This window comes from Pieris napi, chromosome 10, assembly GCF_905475465.1.
Source record: "Pieris napi chromosome 10, ilPieNapi1.2, whole genome shotgun sequence".
In the NCBI taxonomy this organism is placed as follows: domain Eukaryota; kingdom Metazoa; phylum Arthropoda; class Insecta; order Lepidoptera; family Pieridae; genus Pieris; species Pieris napi.
In genome coordinates, this window is record NC_062243.1 from 9,691,220 (window position 1) to 9,711,188 (window position 19,969).

Here is a 19,969-nt window from a genome sequence, read left to right on the forward strand (position 1 = left end):
GAAGTGCGAAGTACGAACTGCGAATAGCCGAATGGTTAAATATGAATGAAGACCGACGAACGTTGAATGATAATATGCTAAAAAATAAGTAACTGTCAATCGTAGCAGCTGCCTGTGTTATGATTATAATAAAATGTGGCTGTTTTACACAATGTATATCTTATTTTTTTTCCTAAGTACTGATACTAATATGAACCTAGAAGCATTTGAATGGGAATAACGGCGAACGCGAGTGTCTCGTGTAAATGATAAAATACAGTACGAAAGTCATTGCTACTAGTACTTACTTACTTACGAGCTGTATTAAAACATTAGGAAAATAACAACTCCACTACTATTTACCTACATTTTAACCACTTATCTTTCTTAATATATTTTTTATTTACAAATAGTGTTTTATCGGCATAAAACGTGTAGATAAATGAAGTGAGATTAAGATCACAAAAATGGTGTTTATGAAAACTGAAAAAATCTTATAAGCTTTGGTTTGGTGAAAAAAGATACGCCGAAATTATTTCTACATGACTCTCTGTCATCGGTGGAAGATTCGGATTTCATCGACTCAGACACATTTGGGGTCACTGAAATGAGTGAACATTTTAAACTAGTATAAAAACGACGTTTTACTCAGCTTGCATATTATAAATTTAAGAAAAGTAATACAGCCATATTATTTACAAAAATAGCTGACATATATATAAAACATACACGGTACATACCGACAATTTGAAAAAGCCCAAATTCTACTTCGACATAATAAAACATTCGTTATACAACTATAACAAAACGGAAAAAAACACGTCGCCCTCTGCTTTATTATGTACATAATATGACGAGGTGACGCAATGAGGGTCAGATATTCAAGGTGAGGGACAGCCAGCCGAGTGGCCTAATACAGACCAGAAAGAGCTTGTGAATTATTTACCTACATCACGATCTAAGTGAAAAACGTAACGATTTAGAGAACGTTTAAAGATAAAATGAAATACTTATTACGTTTTGTAATGCTTACCAATAACAATAAATGCAATTTTAAAATGTATGGCATTTAGATATCTGATAGAATTAACCTAACACAACCGGGTTATAATTTGTGTGTGATATTAATATAATAACGAGCAAAATATCTATATGATTTGCTCATGTGGCAGACGTTTTTAATAACGATAATTATACGATAAGGAACATCAAGGACCACGTCTGCCACCATGGTAGCGCGTTGTCAATTGAAACCCCCTTAAAAATTTAAAGAAAAACAGGTAAACTAAATTATTTGCTCGTGTTTGCCTTAATGGCTTGATGTCTAAAAACCTTGTCAAAATGAAAACGCTATATAGGACTTTGTAATTTTTTTTTATTAAAAAAAAAATATATAGGTATGAAATGCACGCTTGACAGACCTGTAGTGTTCGTTTAAAAACCCTGCGAACGCGCTGAATATTCTATTAAGAGCGTTCCATTAGTGTCGACAAAAAAACTGTGCTAAGTATATAATTTGGCCTGTCAGCCTCTTTGACTATTGCTGATAAAAAAATATAAAAGGTAGACACCCAGGCTACTGATATTCCGAAAGCAGACCATTTGATTTTTTTTATTGTTATTAATTATTTTTTTTCACTTTTTCATGTTTTTTTTCGGATCAGAATGAATATTCTCAGGTTTTTTTTGTATTCAGGGGCTTCTTAATCGAATTGACCCAATGACAGCTACGAGCAAATGATGTTCCTTTTTCTTCTGTGATAATGCAGAGTCCTAGATGTATGCCTTATAAATTTTCATCGATATCTAAATGGTATTGACTATTTAGATAACCCCAGAGGCAGACACGAGCAAATGATATAGTATCGATTTTTTTTACAGATTTAACCCAGCTAAAAACGCAGAAATGTACGCCCTTAATTCATTTAAAAAAAAATTACAAATACTAGTACATCATAATATACTTAACTGCTCGCCAGCTCCCTAGCTATAAGTAATTTGAACATTTTACTTTAGACCGGTTCTACAAACGTTTTGACGTCAAACCCGGATACAAAAAAAGAATTCAAATACATAATTAATAATATCGATATGCCAAACGATTTTGGACAAAAACATACTGATAGGCCATTATCGAAAGTGGTCTGATTGCAAGTTCTATCAAACTCAAACATAGCCTTTGTTAATACTACTACTATTACTTATATGGACAAAAAAAATTAATCTTGAACTATGCAACTCATTTTATAATCGATAATTAGTTTACATACAAACGTATCGGGTACCGAAACCTTGAAATTAGAAATCTATCTAAAATAGAAATAATGATTTACTAAAATGTGCAAAATAAATGTACTTTTATATAGAAAAAAAAAAACATTACAACCATTTACTATGACCGAACCTACTTAAGTTCTGTGTTATATATGTATTTCTGTACTGAATGTTTCTGAATTAATTTTTTGTATTTGATGTTTTTAAGTTTATTATTTAAAAAAAAATATTTTCCGCATTGGAACAGGAGTGCCTCATTAAAACAAAACACTAAATAGTTCATATTATATAAAAATATGAAACTCGGGCAATCGAAGACTGAAGGAAAATCGTAAAGTTCGTAAGTGAGACAATAAGTCTAAGGTCAATAGTTAATAGTTCTGAACTAATTAATTAAGCCTAATGGTCTGTTTCACAATGTACGGATAAGTTCTACATAAGTTCCAAATTAGCTATTAATTACTTATTGCTAGGATAAATACTATTGTTGCGTTTCACGACCGTCAAATAGGGCTATTCGTCACATAAAGTCCATCATAAGTTAAGAGTCCGATGAATGTCAAATAGCATAATTTATCTTCCAAATAATTTATGTGTTGCATAGCTATTTGGTCCATACATTGAGAAACAGACCCTAAGAACAATAGAATGCCATTGGTGTATATAATTCCAGTGTTCTATGACATTTTTGTTACGAAAAGTACTACTTAATTTATCTTTGGTATAACTTACTAAAGGCCCAGACGTTGGCTTATCTAGAATAATTTTTCTGGTGGGGCTGAAACTCCGTGTGAATATTATTAGAATTTCAAGTCGTCTCAGGCATCCTGGGGTGGCTACAGCCCATCTAGCCTATGGGCCCAAAGGCAAAATATATATGAATATAAAATATGCTAAATCCTAATGTTAAACGGTTTGTCATGATTAGATCAGCATTTCTTATACTGATAAGAGAGTGTTGATATTAATATTCAAACATATCCCGTTAGTACCTAGTTATGTTCCTGCCAATTCTGCAGAGTCATGATGATTAATATTTTGTAAAGAGATTATGTAATCTAATATAGATTTATTTACTTTAAATACAATTAAATAAAAGCAATCGTTCTTTTACTTCTAGATATTAATTTACAAGTTAGAACGAATAACGACAACAACATTTTAAATCCCATGTTATTCTCAGTGGCCATTCCCCTTAATTAAAGTAAAATATCAATAGAGACATTACGAACAATATAACACTCTTGACCTTTTATTTAATAGTCACGTCCGAAATGTAATTCGCCATCACAGAAAAGATATTAGTTAATAATAACGACACATCTATTGTTTACCGCATTGGAGCAGGAGCATCTCATTTATAAAAACAAAACATTGAATAATTAATATATAAAACGAGTCAAATCATTTAAAACTCAGGTAATCCAAGACCGAAGCAAAATCGTTAAGTTCGTAAGTGATACAGACAATTAATAATTAATAAACCTGAACTAATTAAATTAATCCTGAGAATAATGGAATAGCATCGGTTTCAGATTTATGGGCTAAAACTTTTGTTCTATGACTTTTTGTTACGTACCTATAAATAATCAAAGATAATTACAGTACTACTTAAATTGTCTTTGGGATAATATAACACACTAAAGGCCCTAACGTTGGCATATCTAGAATAATTTTTCTGGTGGGGCTGGATCTCCGTGAGAATATTATTAGAATTTCACGTCGTCCCAGACATCCTGAGGTGGGTAAGGCCCAAAGGAAAAATATATATATAAATCTTAATTCCAAAGGTTTTGTCATGATTAGATCGGCATTTTTATACTGATAAGAGAGTATTGATATTATAAAACAAAATTGTAAGTATCTGCATTCTGTATCTGCCTAATGAGAATAATAATATGCTTACTTATCTTATAACGAAACTCCACAGTCATGATGATTAGTATTTATTTGCGAGTTGCAAGTCATCTTAAAAATCCAAAATATATTTTTTTACAGGATTTTACTATATACAATTTAAATAAATAACAACCATTACTTTAATGTATATATTTTTAATATATAAAACCGCCACAGTTTTTTTGCTTGTCCGAGGGAGGTGAGCCAAGGCTAGCGTGTCCACACAAGCAGCATCCCATGCAAAAGCCTGTCCCATCTTCAAAGGGATTAACGACATCCCTTCCGGCCGCTTGCCATCGTCTCGAGCGATACCAAACTTACTTTTAGATAAAAATTACGACATCTAAACTCAGTCCATAATTTAGTTAAATATTTAACTGCTGTTAATTGTACAAATACACAGCTATTAAAAAAAATAAGAGTTTGTTTGATTTATTGAACGCACAATTTAGTTGAAATGTTACGTTTGGGTTGATAGATAGTCCATTTGGGCATATTTAGATTTTTGCTTTGTGGCGTTATGGACTAAAGAAAAATCTTTATTCATATTTTCATTTAAATGTACGTTCATTTGATAAAATAAACATTGATAAATGTACTGTTAAGTTTTTTAGTAAATTAAATCAAGATATCGCACAATAATCACGTTTTAGTTAAACAGTACGCATAAATTGGTCCGTTACGTCACTTTATTGTCTTTATTTTTTCTTTAATCAGTCAAAAATATAGATTTTTTCATGCATTTATAGATGTAAAGTATAGTGTACTCACTGGTTATATTTGGAACATAGCATGTTTTTATATATTTTAAATAGATATCAAATTAAATATAATTTGTCTTCAAAATAATGGGACTGTTATGTATTAGGTATTCTCATGTGACGTAATGGACATGTAAAGGCATGTCTAAATGACTAGAAGAAATCTGGCATTTAAATAAAAACAAACTACTTTTTCATGACCAGTGTTTTATTAATTATTATTGATGAAATACAAACATGAACTATAAGGTTATTATTCTTAAACCTAGACACAAGTACACTTTTGAAGCTATGCGTTTCAGGTGTCTTATTCAAAATTTACTTTATTTAGATCACTGCTCTTAAAACGCACGAGGCATGTTCCTGTTGTACTTAAGCACTTTTTATAAATGAGAGCCTTGCCTGAATTCTGAGGCGTAGCGTTAGGTGTTGTCCCAGAAAAGAACGCGAAATATATCTTGTTTTTTTTACTTCTTTGTTTTTGGCCTCTCCGAAGTTCCATTTTTTAGCTAGAAGAGATGCAACACTACACTTAAATTTTTTTGGCAATTGTTCAGACTTTAAATCATTTTTTTAAGAGCTTCGTATTTGAAGTAGTCCTTATAGTTCCATTACTTTTGTCCACTAATACATAACCTTATGTAAAGGACGTTACGTATTACCTCGGCCGGTATTAGACCCCAGATTAAAGATGTTTCTAACCCAAAGTTTATAAGGAAAAAGCAATCCACTAATGAAATAGTAAATTACGCAGAGTGGGAAATAACTAAGAATTCAATAAAACTAAGCTTACCTTTGTTTCGCAGCGTTCGTAGTGGACACAATTTTTTGACAACTAAAAATCAATCCTTTACAATCGCGATTTACAGGGCAACAGCTTTTTTCGCAAGAAAGCGTCTTCGATAAACAAAATAATGTTTTATTTATTAGAATCCGAACTCAGAACGGTAGTTTTTAGCAGGGAAGTGGGAATAATAAGACCGTTACGTCTAATGGACAGTCCACCTTACCAAATTTTGAGGACAACACTTATGTTATCTGAAATCAATTTTTTACCTAATATAAAATCATTCGAATGACACTTATAACCTTACAAAAAATAGCAAGCATTTATATTAATTTTAGCTGCGAACTTGAAGATGCAAAAACCGCGTTTTTTTTTTGTTTTTTTTTTTAAAGACAATTCACACCAATTTACCTAGTCCCATGCTAAGCTGATGAAGCTTGTGTTATGGGTACTAGGCAACGGATATACATACATATTATAGATAGATAGACATATAAATACATATTTAAACACCCAAGACCTAAGCACAACACCAAATGCTCATCACATCGGTGTTCGTCTCAGCCGGGGATCGAACCCGGGACCCATGGATTCGCAGTCAGGGGTACTAACCATTAGACCAATGAGTTGTCAAAACGTTTTGATTGTTTTATTTTGCAATATAAATATTATGATCTTCTACGGGTTTAAACGCTATAACTATAACACAAAAATAGACTCTTAAGAGTAAAATACCGTTTATGAGCCTCCTGAAACATCAATGGTCTTTGTATAGCCGCACAAAGTTAGAGGACAGGGCGATTTCGCCCTAAGCAAAAAAATCTAAATATGCCCATTTATCAATGAATGCTACGTAGGCTCTAAGACAATTTTAGTACAATATACCAAGTTACGACCAAATGAACGCAGAGCGGAGATTGTTTTTTTATTAAAAGATCATATTCTTAGAAGCCAACCGAATAATTTAATTTCGGTGCGTAGCATGTGTCTGTCAGTAGTTAATCTCCAAAACTACTGAACCGATTTTTTTGCTGTTTTCACTGATATTTAAGCCTTGTTCGGCAAGCTTCAGCATCATATAGGCTACAATTTATTACAATTTGATCTTAGAAAGTATTTTCAAGACATAATTCATAAATATGTCAAAACTTCTCAAACATTTTGTTACCAGTATTAATATATTAAATATCATATGTAAATTTTACTAAAGTATAATGCGCCTGTTAGAATTGTATAGCAAATGTCATAAAATGTATTTAATTTTCTATTATATAGTAAACACCAGGTCCTCAGGCCTCCAGGTCCTTCAAACGGGAAATCACTAAGGCAAAGTCAGAGCACATCGCCAGATTTGGCGAGAGATTGGCCCAACTCCCATCAGGGACTCGAGCCTTCTGGTCTCTCGCCAAAGCTGTCCAAGGGAATTTTTGTCAGCCCACCATTCCGCCACTGCACAGGGAGGATGACTCTCTGGCCCACACTGCGAAGGAGAAGGCCGATCTTTTGGGCTGTCTCTTCGCGTCCAACTCGACTTTGGATGACCGAGGGAGATCACCACCGACCATTTCGCGGTGTGATTCTTCGATGCCGGAAATCACATTCCGGCAACGTGCTATCCGCAAAGCACTATCTTCCTTGGACATTCATAAGTCGAGCGACCGGATGGTCTCCCCCCAATTGTGCTGCGTACTTGTGCTCCTGAGTTGGCTCCGGTCTTAACGCGCCTTTTCCGGTACCTGTACTCGCTCGGCACTGTCCCGAAGTGCTGGAAGACCGCTTCGATACATCCGATCCCAAAAAAAGGCGATCGCTCTGATCCGTCCAACTATCGCCCAATAGCTATAACCTCCTTGTTCTCCAAAATAATGGAAACCATTATTAATAGCCAGCTCTTGAGGTATCTAGAGGGCCACCAGTTGATTAGCGATTCTCAGTACGGCTTTCGTCGTGGTCGCTCAGCTGGTGACCTCCTTGTATACCTTACCCATAGGTGGGCAGAGGCAATTGAGTCCAAGGGGGAGGCGCTGGCGGTAAGTTTGGACATAGCGAAAGCCTTCGATCGGGTGTGGCACAGAGCACTGCTCTCGAAGCTTCCAGCCTATGGGCTACCCGAGAAATTATGCGATTGGATCTCCAGCTTTCTGGCCGATCGGAGCATCAAGGTCGTCATCGACGGAGCATGTTCCGACCTTAAACCCGTGAACGCTGGGGTCCCACAAGGCTGTGTTCTATCCCCGACCCTATTTCTTCTGCATATCAATGATATGTTGCAACTTAGCAACATTCATTGCTATGCGGATGACAGCACTGGGGATACTTTTTACACTGGCCGGGCAGGTATTTCTCGGGCAGTTGTCGATGAGTACCGGAACAAACTTGTGTCTGAAGTCGAAACTCTACGTGGAGTCTCAGACTGGGGCAGACTAAACCTAGTCCAATTTAACCCCAAGAAGACACAAGTTTGCGCGTTTTCCGCTAAAAAAACACCCTTTGTCGCTACTCCTCTTTTCGAAAACACTCTTCTTAAAGCCACAGCCAGCATTGGAATACTTGGCGTTGACATATCGAACGACGTTCAGTTTCGCGGTCACTTGGAGGGAAAGGCTAAATTAGCCTCCAAAAAGCTTGGTGTGCTCAGCAAGGCGAGGCGGTACTTTACTCCGGGCCACCGCATGCAACTATATAAAGCGCAAATTCGGCCCCACATGGAGTACTGCTCTCACCTCTGGGCGGGGGCTCCCCAGTACCAGCTCCTTCCACTTGACCGTATACAACGCAGAGCGGTTCGAATCGTCGACGACCAATCCCTCTCCGAGCGGCTTGATCCTCTGGCGTTGCGTAGAGATGTGGGGTCACTCTGCATCTTCTATCGCATTTACCATGGAGAGTGTTCAGAGGAGTTGTTCGGATTAATACCTGCAGCTGAATTTCATCATCGGACGTCGAGACAGAATACGAAATTCCACCCGTATCACCTCGACGTCCGCCGTTCCACAACTGAGCGTTTTTCAAGGCAGTTTTTGCCGCGCACCACCACTATGTGGAACCAGCTGCCCACTGAAGTATTTCCGAACCAATTCGACTTAGGGTCCTTCAAGAAAAGAGCGTACCAATTCTTAAAAGGCCGGCAACGCACTCGCGAGCCCTCTGGCATTGAGAGTGTCCATGGGCGGCGGTATCACTTAACATCATGTGAGCCTCCTGCCCGTTTGCCCCCCGTTATATAAAAAAAAAAACACACTAGCAGCAAATTACTGATTCGTGTTAGTTAGGATAAGAAATTATCTCGTTTATTTTTAAAATAATTCAGTGCTGAGGAGTTAGAGGCACCAGCCTTTTTGGGAAGAAGTTCAAATAAAGGCATTGTCTTTACTATGTAGTACATGACCTCGAAGAAGCTTGTTTTCGTTAAATATAGCTATTAATATTCTCAGTATGTTGTTTCTATTATTTTGTCGCTTTCGAAATCGACGTAAGAAATACGAATCTAGAAGCGTTCATCATATTATGGTGTATTTATAATAATTCAGAAATGTATTTCTCTCCGTCGAAAATTATCAATTGGAGTGATCTTTTTTGAAATATTAGCTAGACGTAAGCATATTCAAACAGTATTCCGTTTAACTTTCAAACATTTAACTTTATGTTACTCAAGGATAACGTAGCATTCACGAAATCAGTGTTTCTTTTAGATCACTTCAACATACAGATTTTCCCTCTTTAAAATACATTAGCATTGATTGGTTCATATTTCTTTGGCCAAGTATGTGCCACATATATTATAATACCATGATTTAGACAGATCCAGTTTTCTTTAAGCAGTGTGTTAACTTCTTGCACTAGAATATTTTAAATTAAGATTGTTTTTTGGATCTAAAAGGGATGTGGTTTTCTAGCAGACGTCGCGCGGGCATCAGCTAGTAATTGAATAAAACACAGGAATGAAATTTTTGTTTGTATTCTTATTATGTAATTTGCTTATATGATTCCAATCTTGTTGGCAACATCTAAAGCATCGTAGTCTCGCGCTAGCCGGACGTACGCCTTCTTCTTACCATCAGGCCTGAAAGCATAGACTATGTTAAGCATACAAAGATTTCAACTCATTCTTCAAAATGAAAGTGAGTAAAAGTCAGAACTGTGTATTTTCTTTTTCATCCTTTATCAAAGAGATTCCCACTAAATATCTCATCATGTCAAATGAAAATAAAATATATAAACAATTAATGATATTCAAACAAACCTGATTAAAGTGTTCACTTTAGCAACATTGATGTCATACAGTTTCTTAACTGCCGCCTTAATGTGGTGTTTGTTAGAGCTTGTGTGAACAATAAATACCAAGGTATTATTGTCTTCAATTTTTTTCATTGCAGCTTCAGAAGTCAACGGATACTTTATGATGTTATAGGCATCCATACTGAAATAAAACCAAAACTAATATAGTGCATACTAATGTAAAAACATTTACATAGAAATTTTATGTAAATTGTCTTATTATTAAGGGAGTAAGTGATGGGAATTAACCCTTGCCTGTGGTGATTTTAATTTGGTAGCTAGCTTGATGATATGGATAATTTTTCTTTTAAAAGCTTGGTGCTTACTGAGTAGTGCAAGATTTTTTGTATTTCTCAATAATGTTATAAACTCACCGATTCCTCTTAGGTAGTGATTTCCTAGGATATTTAGGCTGTCTTGGAGCTTCAAAAGTCTTAGGTCTCCTGAAATGCACAGATGTGCGGATTTTCCTGATCCTTGTTCCATTTTCTCCTTTGACTACCTGGAATATATAAACAGGATTTAAGATGTATGCTAAATTTGTGATATATGCAAATGTATAGATAAACATGTGCTTTTTAACGAGAAATAGCATTATATGGATTTTAGGGAAATAAGGAACATAATCTTGGGTTACGATTGAGAAAGGTGGTGGTGTTATTTCTGAAATGAGTAACACTGCAACAATTTAGTCCTTGTTTGTAACAGGCATGTTAGACAATTATACCAGTCCTCTTAACTCTTGAAAAGAAATCAGAGAGAATAATTTACATGAGGCTATATATAAAAAAAATAAGATTCTATGGATAATCTTCATAAATGCATTACTGAGTTCACTAAATGCCTTAATTGCCATCGCCACAATACAGGTAAAATATAGTTACAAATATGTAAGTAGATGCTCCAATTCATATAGCTACTATTTTTACTAATAAAGAAAAATATAAAACAAGACTAAATACTGAGTGGACTTCCACACAAACAGCATATATAATACATTATAAAATATAAGACTCACCTTTCTTTGAGCTTTAAGAGCCTTAACTACTGGCTTTACAACTTTCTTTTGGCCTTTGATGCCAGTCTTCTTGGGCTTAGGAGCTATCTTTAATTTAGCGGCTGCTGGCTTGGGTTTAGGCTTAGAGGCTGCTGCTGCTTTCTTTGCAGAGGGTTTAGCACTAGACTTAGTCTTTAATGCTGCAGCCTTAGCAGAGCCAGGTTTCGCAGAAGGTGCAGACGCCTTCTTTTCTGCAGGCTTAGCTGCAGCTTTGGCTGGCGCTGGCTTAGATGCAGCTGGAGCCGATTTCGTAGCAGCAGCCTTGGGTGCTGGAGCTGGTGTTTTTGAAGAAGCCGGTTTGGGAGCACTTGCAGATGCAGTCGCTACCTTGGGTGCAGCGGCGGGAGTCTTAGCTGAAGCTGGCTTTTTTTCAGCCGGCTTTGACGCTGAATGAGAAAAGCGTTATTAAGAAATGTTATATGTACTCAAAGTAACACCTGTATTACAAGATATTAATAAACATTAGGTCGATAATGAATGCACACTTACCTAACCTTAAAACAAAAATATGTTAATACTGAAACTGCTTACATTACATTATTATTCTGAGGTACCATTTAACTGTGTTAATTCATTAGGACTATTAATGATTAAACGATAAAATGTTAGGATACAATAAAAATTTAAGCATGAACCGCGTGGCGAACACTCAAAACGTCAGTGATGTTGTTTTCGAAAAAAAACCGTGAATTAACACTGCTATAGATATTTTTTCAAATCAATTCGTAATTTTAGTGTCTTTATTTATAACAAAAGTTAATATAATATTAATTACGATAATATTTTAAACAAAATCGAAAACAAACCTGATTTCTCTGGTTGCTTCTTAGGAGGCATCGTGACAAAAAGATGGAGTCGGTGTGAACATATCAAAATCAAAGAGTACCACTAAGGCTTGTAATAGTAGGGATAATTTTTGAGTTTGACTTTATAATAATATATCTTTAAAGTAGATTATTGCAGTTATTCATACAAAAAAATATTGCATATCATTTCTAGGCTTAGGCTATGTAATATATATTTATTATATAAGTTATTTTGTTGTAATTTAGAGTTATAGAAAGTGTTTTCATATTTTAATTTAAGCTTGATGATATATTGCATTTTATTAATATAAAACAACCTAAGTAATTCAGCTGCGGAAAAAAATAATGCAAAAGTTTAATACTCTCTTCGTCAATTTTCCCCTTTTTAATTGAAAAATTTGTTACTAATAGTAACACCAAACGGCAAACCATAGACTATATAGATAGATCAGTTTATACACTAAATACTTATAAAATAAATTACAAAATTAAGAATATACTATGGATTTTTTATTATAGTATATGAAAACGAATTGCTGTTTTCGTTTGTCTCGCTAAAGCTTGGTAATATTGGTATGTTATCTAAAGCTGGCGGCTTCAACACATTTCCACTTTGTGCTTGTGTAGTGTCTGTAAATAAGGGCGAGGCGTGATGTCACACTGAATATGCATCATGAAAAGACTGTCCGTCTCTCTCGCGCTCGGTCAAGCTTATGAGTATAAAAGAGACAGTTATTGTTTTGCTTTTGCTACTGTTTATGATGATCTTTACTGTACATGTTGATCTTTTTTCTCATTATTATTTTGTCTGTGATTGTTTACTTATTTGGTTGGAGGTTAGAATACTTTGAAAAAAATGTCTTATGAAATATATTCCGACTAAACATTAATAGGACAATCTCGTGAAATGGTGTACAATGTTTATAATTATTTTAAGCATCTTAATAAAAACAGTTTAATGAAAAAAAAAATTTAATTTGACATCAGATGCGACTGGTGTTTCTAAGAGGAGTATTGAAAGAATTGTTAAGGTGCGCATACACGAGGGCAATAATTGCTCGGCGACACGAATGGACCGATTTGGAGCAATTTCAATAAATTTCATTAAATTATTTCGGCGATATTGCTTCTAATTGCTCCAGATATTTCATATCGCTCAATGTCGCAGATACGAATTGACGAATATCCGATGGACTTGGAAATTCCTAGCAATTTTGTATATATCTCATTCGCACTTGTTTGTTTTGCGGCTTGCCGTCTTGCTTCCGCGGGGAGAGCAAGGGGTCTAAATAATAATCATTTCTAATTACTTTATTCAAAAGTAATTCAATGTCTGTTCGTGATATTCTAGTAAAGTTTTTGAATAATATATCATCTAATTCTTTACACAATGAAAATTGCGGCCAAAAACGATCGCACCCAGATACGCCTATTCCTTTTCTTTCTTTTTTGTTTTTGATTAATAATAAAAAAAGCGCTACAAGCCGCCGCAGCAAGAATAATGTCGTCTATTGCGAGCGAATACTAAATTTCTCGTGTAGGACAGTATTGCCTAGTTGATGAAGTTGCGCCATATCGCTCAATATTGATTCAAAATTGCGCAGTATTGATGGTTGTTGCCGTTGCCGGAAATTACTTGATGTAGTCGTGACGTCATAGTTGACGAGTATTGACTGGAATTGAGCAATTTTAGTTACCCGTGTAATCGCACCTTTAGTGAAGTATGTTGAGCTAGATGGAGCTTATATCGAAAAATTAAAAATTATTTACACAAACTACTCTTTTACGTTCTTGGTCGGGCTTAGAACTTTTGGATCCACCCTTGTATGCACATAATATTTATATGTATTTGACACATTTTTATTTATTTACAACCCACCCAACCTTACTAAAACCAGAATAGACTAAATATAGCTTGACAAAAAAGTCATATTTTTAAACATACTGTATAGTGAAATTGCATTAGTGTGAGTACTGTGAACCCGCCAGCTTTTGATAACCGACCTATACTTGGTATGTCTAATTTTGAATTTTGATCATGAAATATTTGTGGAGGTTCAGGGAAGGTTAGGAAACATAAATAGTTTAATTTTCCAATATAATTGGTTTCTAGCTTCAAAAACACTTGATGTTTTTTTTTAGATAGATTTTATGTGTTTTCTATTAACCTCCTAAATGGCTGGACCGAATTTGATGAGTGTTCGAGTGGATTCGACGTGTGTACAGGACGTCTGTCGGGTTCACTATTCAGAAATAAAATGCAAAAAAGACAAAAATTAAACCATTTCGTGAATTATTGAAAATCACGTAAAGATATCAGAACTTTTGCACTTAGTTAATAAATGTTTTTAAACAGATATGTTGGAATTGTTTTAAATAAATCTATTATTAGCTCTAAACTCCTTTGAAACAACATAAAAAGTATGTATTAGAAATTTAAGCTGGCCAAATCTTCTAATAATAAACTTCATCTTACAGCCCCTAGCCGGATTGAATCAGTTAATATAATTAGTGCATTTTTGAAAACATATTATGACAAACACTTACTAAAAACGGTAAATAATAGGCCCACGTTTAATACAGTTTCTCTTAATAAAATAAATTCCTATGTTCTATTACTCTATATATACTATATTGTTCTACCATCCACTTCTAAAATTTTGGAACGACTATTAAATAATATTCTCAGAACTTATGGCTGGCTTAAGTCCTGTTACAAATGAAAATGCATTTTTTATATAATAAAGTAATGAAATATGTATTATGAAAATTTTTACCTACATATTTATTAAAAACTGAGCAAAAAAAAAATTCTATTCAAAATGGCCACCTTTGGCTTTTATACAAGCCTGTAATCTGTTTGGCCATGAAGGGAAATTTCTTGAACTGCTTGCTCAAAGTCCGGCCATGTCCTCTAAAACTGATCATAATTTAAAGTGTAAAGGGTTGAGGTCTTGGCTAGATAAGGGCCAGTCTTCAGCTCTCATTCACGGTCCACGGTTTATTTTAATTGTGCTTTTCACCTGCGTATCGCGACAGAAGGCGTTTTGATAGCGGGAATAATGGAGTTTCGACGAATTCTGGCTTTAACTGCATTAATATATAGTTACGCCACTGGTTAATTATATTATGTAAAATAATTATAGCTGCTTTTCAATTGACAGAAGATATCATAAATTTTAGAACATCAACACATACGTAAGTTAAGTTATTTTGAGGCTTTAATCCACAAACATTCTTCCTATTTCTGGTTACATTTAGAGTCTGTTTTACAATGTACGGGTAAGTTCCAAATTAGGTATTTATTACTTATTGGTAGGATAAACACTATTGTTGCGTTTCACGACTGTCAGATGGCGCTATTCGTCACATAAAGTCCATCATAAGTTATGAGTCCGATGAAGTGCAAACATAATTATTTATCTTCCAAATAATTTATGTATTGCATAGCTATTTGGTACTTTATCCATACAGTGTGAAACAGACCCTTACTGTAGTCAAATCATAAAATGCGCAAGGCTTTTTAGACACGGACGTTTTTTTGTTTAACGAAATATTTTCTGTTATCTCCGTAATAGTTTTGACATACGGGAGTTAATGTTTGCGCTAAGTCTTCACTTAACTAGCTTCAACATATAGTTATTCTTAAATTAGTTAAGTAAATTGGGTGATTAAAAGTGAAAAAAATATTTATCTAATTTAATAAAATCTAATATCAATTGGTATTTACTGGGGACTATAATTAGATACTAGAAGCTGTATTTGAACAATAAGTATATTAAATCATGACTTATACCCAAGCAGTAATAATACTGTTTTTATAATAAATACTAATAATATTGTTTAATAATTATATAATACAAGACTGCAATTTTGGGTGTTTTAGCTTAAAAATGTTGTTTATCACTATGGGCTTGACTAGAACATGGGGTAGCACGATGAAAAGAACCATAATTCAAAAGTGGAGTATTCATGTTCTTATGAACATTATGTGGTAATACGGCATCTAAGTGTGATAATTGTTGCACTGGTCTTTTGCCAATAATCAAAGGATAACATTCATCTGAAATACCAGATAAAGCACTTTCAATTTTTTTCATTCTGTTTGAACATTCTTCATAATGATCATACAAATACTTTGAATCTGGTGTATTAACATTACTGTGAGTTCGTAATTGTCTATCAATGACTTTTAACCCTTCAGCAGAAGTGTATGTAATTTTTTCACCATTGTAAAAAAACATTTCAATATCAGTTCCATTTTCCATAAGCTGACATTTTGCCAATGATGAATATAAGGTTATTTTAGGTGTTTTAGCCTTAACAAGATCAACAAAGCGGGCAGCATATAAATATTTTTTCCAATGTTTTTGAGGTAAATTGTGGTAGGAAAAAATTTCATCTGGTTTTTGTTCAGATCTATTTGATAATTCTACTCCCTTGTCCGGTGTAGATATTATAATTTTCATACCATCTTTGGATATGTTGCAGATTTCTACAATTTTCTCTTCCCTATCTCTGCCCTTTTTTTTAATAAATTCAACACTAACCCCAGTAGGTTCTATCTTGAGAATAGCATTTCTTGTCTTGTGTGATATAATCGGTAAGCGGTCAGCACATAAAGGTGGTACCCCAATAGTATTTGAATTACTAACACAATGTTTTTGTAGGTTCTCCTTGTTGTCATCATTTAACAATAATACTTCAGGTTTCTTATTTATACCAAGTCGTTTTATGTCTTCAGTAATGCTCTTAATATTAGTGTTAGGGTTTGGTTGAAAGTTTTCAACACTCTGAGGGTGAATTTGGTTGTTTGTAGGAAATATTCTAAAAGACCCACTACCGCTAGAAATATAATTAGTATCAGTATGTTCGCCTAAGTGATGAATATTATTCACATTTTGTTTGGGCTCCAGTTGATAATTATAATTTGCATTCTCTGATGGCAAATGACAATGGTTTATAATATTATTACTTAAATAATCAGAATTGTTTCTCCTGGTAGAACTTAATTTGTTACTGTGCTGCGTACTGTGTAAAGTAGTCAGAAATCCTGAGTCTTTAGATAGGTCTTGTTTAGATGCTCCAGTTACATTTAAAACATTATTAATAAAAGGATGCTCCATTATAGCTTTTAAGGTAATTCTTTGTGATGGATCTTTACACAATAATTTCTGTAAGATGTCCTGAGCTTGAAATGACAATTCGCAGGGAATTTTGTAATCAGCATTGATGACTTTGTTGAGAGTGGTTTTAACATGTTGTGTATGAAAGGGTGGACTTCCAACCAACAATGTGTAAAGCATACATCCTAAGCCCCATACATCTGTTGGTAGGCCATGAAGTTCACGAGATGCAACTTCAGGTGATATATAATTTGGGGTACCACACATTGTAACATGCTTTTCATCAGGCCCATTTAATTGAGTAGCTAAACCAAAATCAGCAATCTTCACATTTAAATCCTTAGTCAATAATAAGTTGTTAAGTGATAGGTCCCTATGTATAATGTTATGAGTATGTAGATATAGTACTCCACTCACAACTTGTCTAAAAATATCAGCAGCTGCTTTCTCAGAAAGGCCTCGAGTGCCTAATTTAAAGTGCTTTGCTAGTTCTCCATTGTGTGCTAATTCTAAAACTAAATAAACATAATGTGCATCTTCAAAGAATGTATATAATTCCAAGATTGCTGGGTGTTTTAAGCGAGAGTGTATTGTGACCTCTTGTCTAACTCTTTCTATCATACCAGCTCTGGCCATTAAAGCTTTGTCTATCATCTTGATAGCCACAAAGTACCCTGTTTTTCTGCATCTTGCTCTATATACATGTGCAAATCCACCCTTGCCAAGATGTTCTAAAATTTCATAATCTTCTATTTTCTCCCCAAACATATTGTTTACAATATAATGAGAATGTAACTTCTAAATAAAAATTTACTGTTCTTTAGAAGTAAAAAGAAATAACAGCTAGTTAGCCCCATTATTGCTTTGTATACTGAAAAAACAAGGGTTTCTGTTAAATTTTAAGATAAATAAATTGATAGCATCATACATATTTAAAACATCAATGTTATATAAATGAATGTTTTAGTGTTACCTTGTTTATTATCCAATTTGCATCTTCCTTACTCTTAGTGATAATTTCTTTTAGCCTTTCTGGATCAGATTCTGTCTTATGTTGTTTATAACTCTACAAGGAAAAATTGTCTATGTTAGTTACAAATTATCGTATATCTTAGTAAGCATAATAAGGGTTAACTTTTTACATAAATTTTACCTGTTTTACGGCGAATTTATAATATTTACAAGCGTCCGGCGGCAATTTCTCACATTGGCGTAATAGGTGTTTGTATAACTGTAATGATGTCATAACACAATTTTTATCTTGATTAGAAAATTGTCTCGCCCAGCAACAAATCATTTGATTAGGTACCTATTTATATAGTATTTTATATTACGTAATTTTCTTTAATTATATAATATATCGTCTACACAAAATTATTATTTTATATGAAAAGAAGCTATAAGAGTAAATGTTTATTATAACAAAATACCACAGAGTACAGACTGTTGTGTGTACTATGTCAGAAAGTAAGGAGGACTGTTCTAAATTATTGCCAAGTAGTATTTTAAGGCCACTTTCTACTAAAATTATTAAGCATAGTTTGAGGTCACGCCCTCAGTTCAATCATTAAACTAAATCTATTTGTAATGAAAGAAATACAATTAAATAAATCTATCCTTTCTATAACTTGAACATAATATATAGTTGTAAATACTACTATAGGTCTACCAGGATCTGATGGCAAAAAGGGAAAAAAGAAATTGACGCTAGCAATACTGGGGAAATTGGAGTAAAACGTTTTGATACTTTTTTTTTCCTTATAGCGGCTGATTCTGTGTGTGATACATGCAAATATAAAAAATTATCCAATGTGGGGTTTGAAATTTAGATAAAAACTCCAATTACTCTGTTCATGAGTTTTTTAATTAATAAAGAACTTGAAAATGGTTCCAAATACTGCACATCCATAAAAAAGTCTTCAACAAAGTATTTATAATAAACCTTTCCTCCTGCATCTCAATTAACCTATCTTGTTCTATGAACTGATTTTCAATTTTTATTACATGTTCACAAGATTTTCGCCATTCATCGATCCCTATTTGAGAGAAATAAACAGTGTACAACCCATTTATCTTGTTTCTGATCAATTCTAAATCAAAACTATCCAAGTTTATTTGTAGTATAAGAAACCCCTGAAATAAACCAAAGTTTAGTATAAGTACATAATATAATACACACGAAAAATCCCATAAACCAAACTATCAAGACGTGTCATTCCTACTAACCAGTCAACGCTTGCACATGGCTCAATATCGATGATAGTGTATGTTGTGCATCTTGTTGACCAAGTATTCTTTTATAAACATTGAAAACAATATCTCTTGCATGCGATCGAAGAGTTTTATTCGACATTTTCATCACTTTTTAAAGGAAATTTGAAGCCAAAACAAAAACAATTCCTCGAAATTTCAGTTCACAGATGAAATTTTTCTTTTATTGCCATATGTAAATCGCTAATTTTTAATTTTTTTTTTTGCCATCAGATTCTGGTAGACCTATAATATTTAAAAGTATACTTGGTGTGTACATACTTCGATTATGGTTTTCAATTTTTTTATCGTTAAGTACAGGAGATGATTTGAAATATAAAAAAAAAACCTTTTATTCGACTTATATTCTTACAGTATAAATGAATGTAAATTAAATCTTTATCTCTTCAAAAAAACTTAGCCTAAGTTCATCTTTTACAAGCAAACATTCTAAATATTTAACAATGTTGTAATTGTACTAACGCGTGAAACAATTTGGAACATTCTTAATGTGCACAAGATTTTTATTACGTATCGGTTAGTTGTTGTGACGTAGGACCCGCCCTCCGTGCTATTATTTTCCGCCTGCTCTGCGGCCACCTAAGCTTTTTTGCTCGTCCGAGGGAGGTGAGCTTGCCATCGTCTCTTGCGGTGCCTGTTGGCTGCAAAATGGCTGGAACATTGACGGAGGCAAGAGAGCGACGTATGTCTTTGCTAATAAAATAGGTAATGGGTAAGAATTAATCTTACTT

The 19,969-nt window shown here is 34.0% G+C and overlaps 2 protein-coding genes across 3 annotated transcripts; both read right to left on the reverse strand.

Moving 5' to 3' along the window:
- Nucleotides 1-9,642: 9,642 nt before the first annotated feature.
- On the reverse strand, nucleotides 9,643-11,972 carry LOC125053043 (60S ribosomal protein L23a). Its single transcript, XM_047654218.1, has 5 exons — nucleotides 11,842-11,972; nucleotides 10,997-11,421; nucleotides 10,353-10,480; nucleotides 9,944-10,120; nucleotides 9,643-9,763 (listed from the first exon to the last, which is right to left on the reverse strand). The coding sequence occupies exons 1-5, from the start codon at nucleotides 11,870-11,872 to the stop codon at nucleotides 9,679-9,681; spliced, it is 846 nt and encodes a 281-aa protein (XP_047510174.1). The 5' UTR covers nucleotides 11,873-11,972; the 3' UTR covers nucleotides 9,643-9,678.
- A 3,540-nt stretch (nucleotides 11,973-15,512) lies between these two features.
- Nucleotides 15,513-18,403, reverse strand: LOC125053114 (serine/threonine-protein kinase PLK4). 2 transcript variants are annotated; one of them, XM_047654329.1, is made up of 4 exons: nucleotides 18,277-18,346; nucleotides 18,121-18,198; nucleotides 17,941-18,033; nucleotides 15,513-17,838 (listed from the first exon to the last, which is right to left on the reverse strand). In XM_047654329.1, the coding sequence occupies exon 4, from the start codon at nucleotides 17,733-17,735 to the stop codon at nucleotides 15,729-15,731; it is 2,007 nt and encodes a 668-aa protein (XP_047510285.1). In that variant the 5' UTR covers nucleotides 17,736-17,838; nucleotides 17,941-18,033; nucleotides 18,121-18,198; nucleotides 18,277-18,346; the 3' UTR covers nucleotides 15,513-15,728. The 2 variants fall into 2 exon arrangements, with proteins under 2 accessions (XP_047510285.1, XP_047510284.1); XM_047654328.1 differs by having other exon boundaries at nucleotides 18,121-18,403.
- Between the last annotated feature and the right edge of the window lie 1,566 nt (nucleotides 18,404-19,969).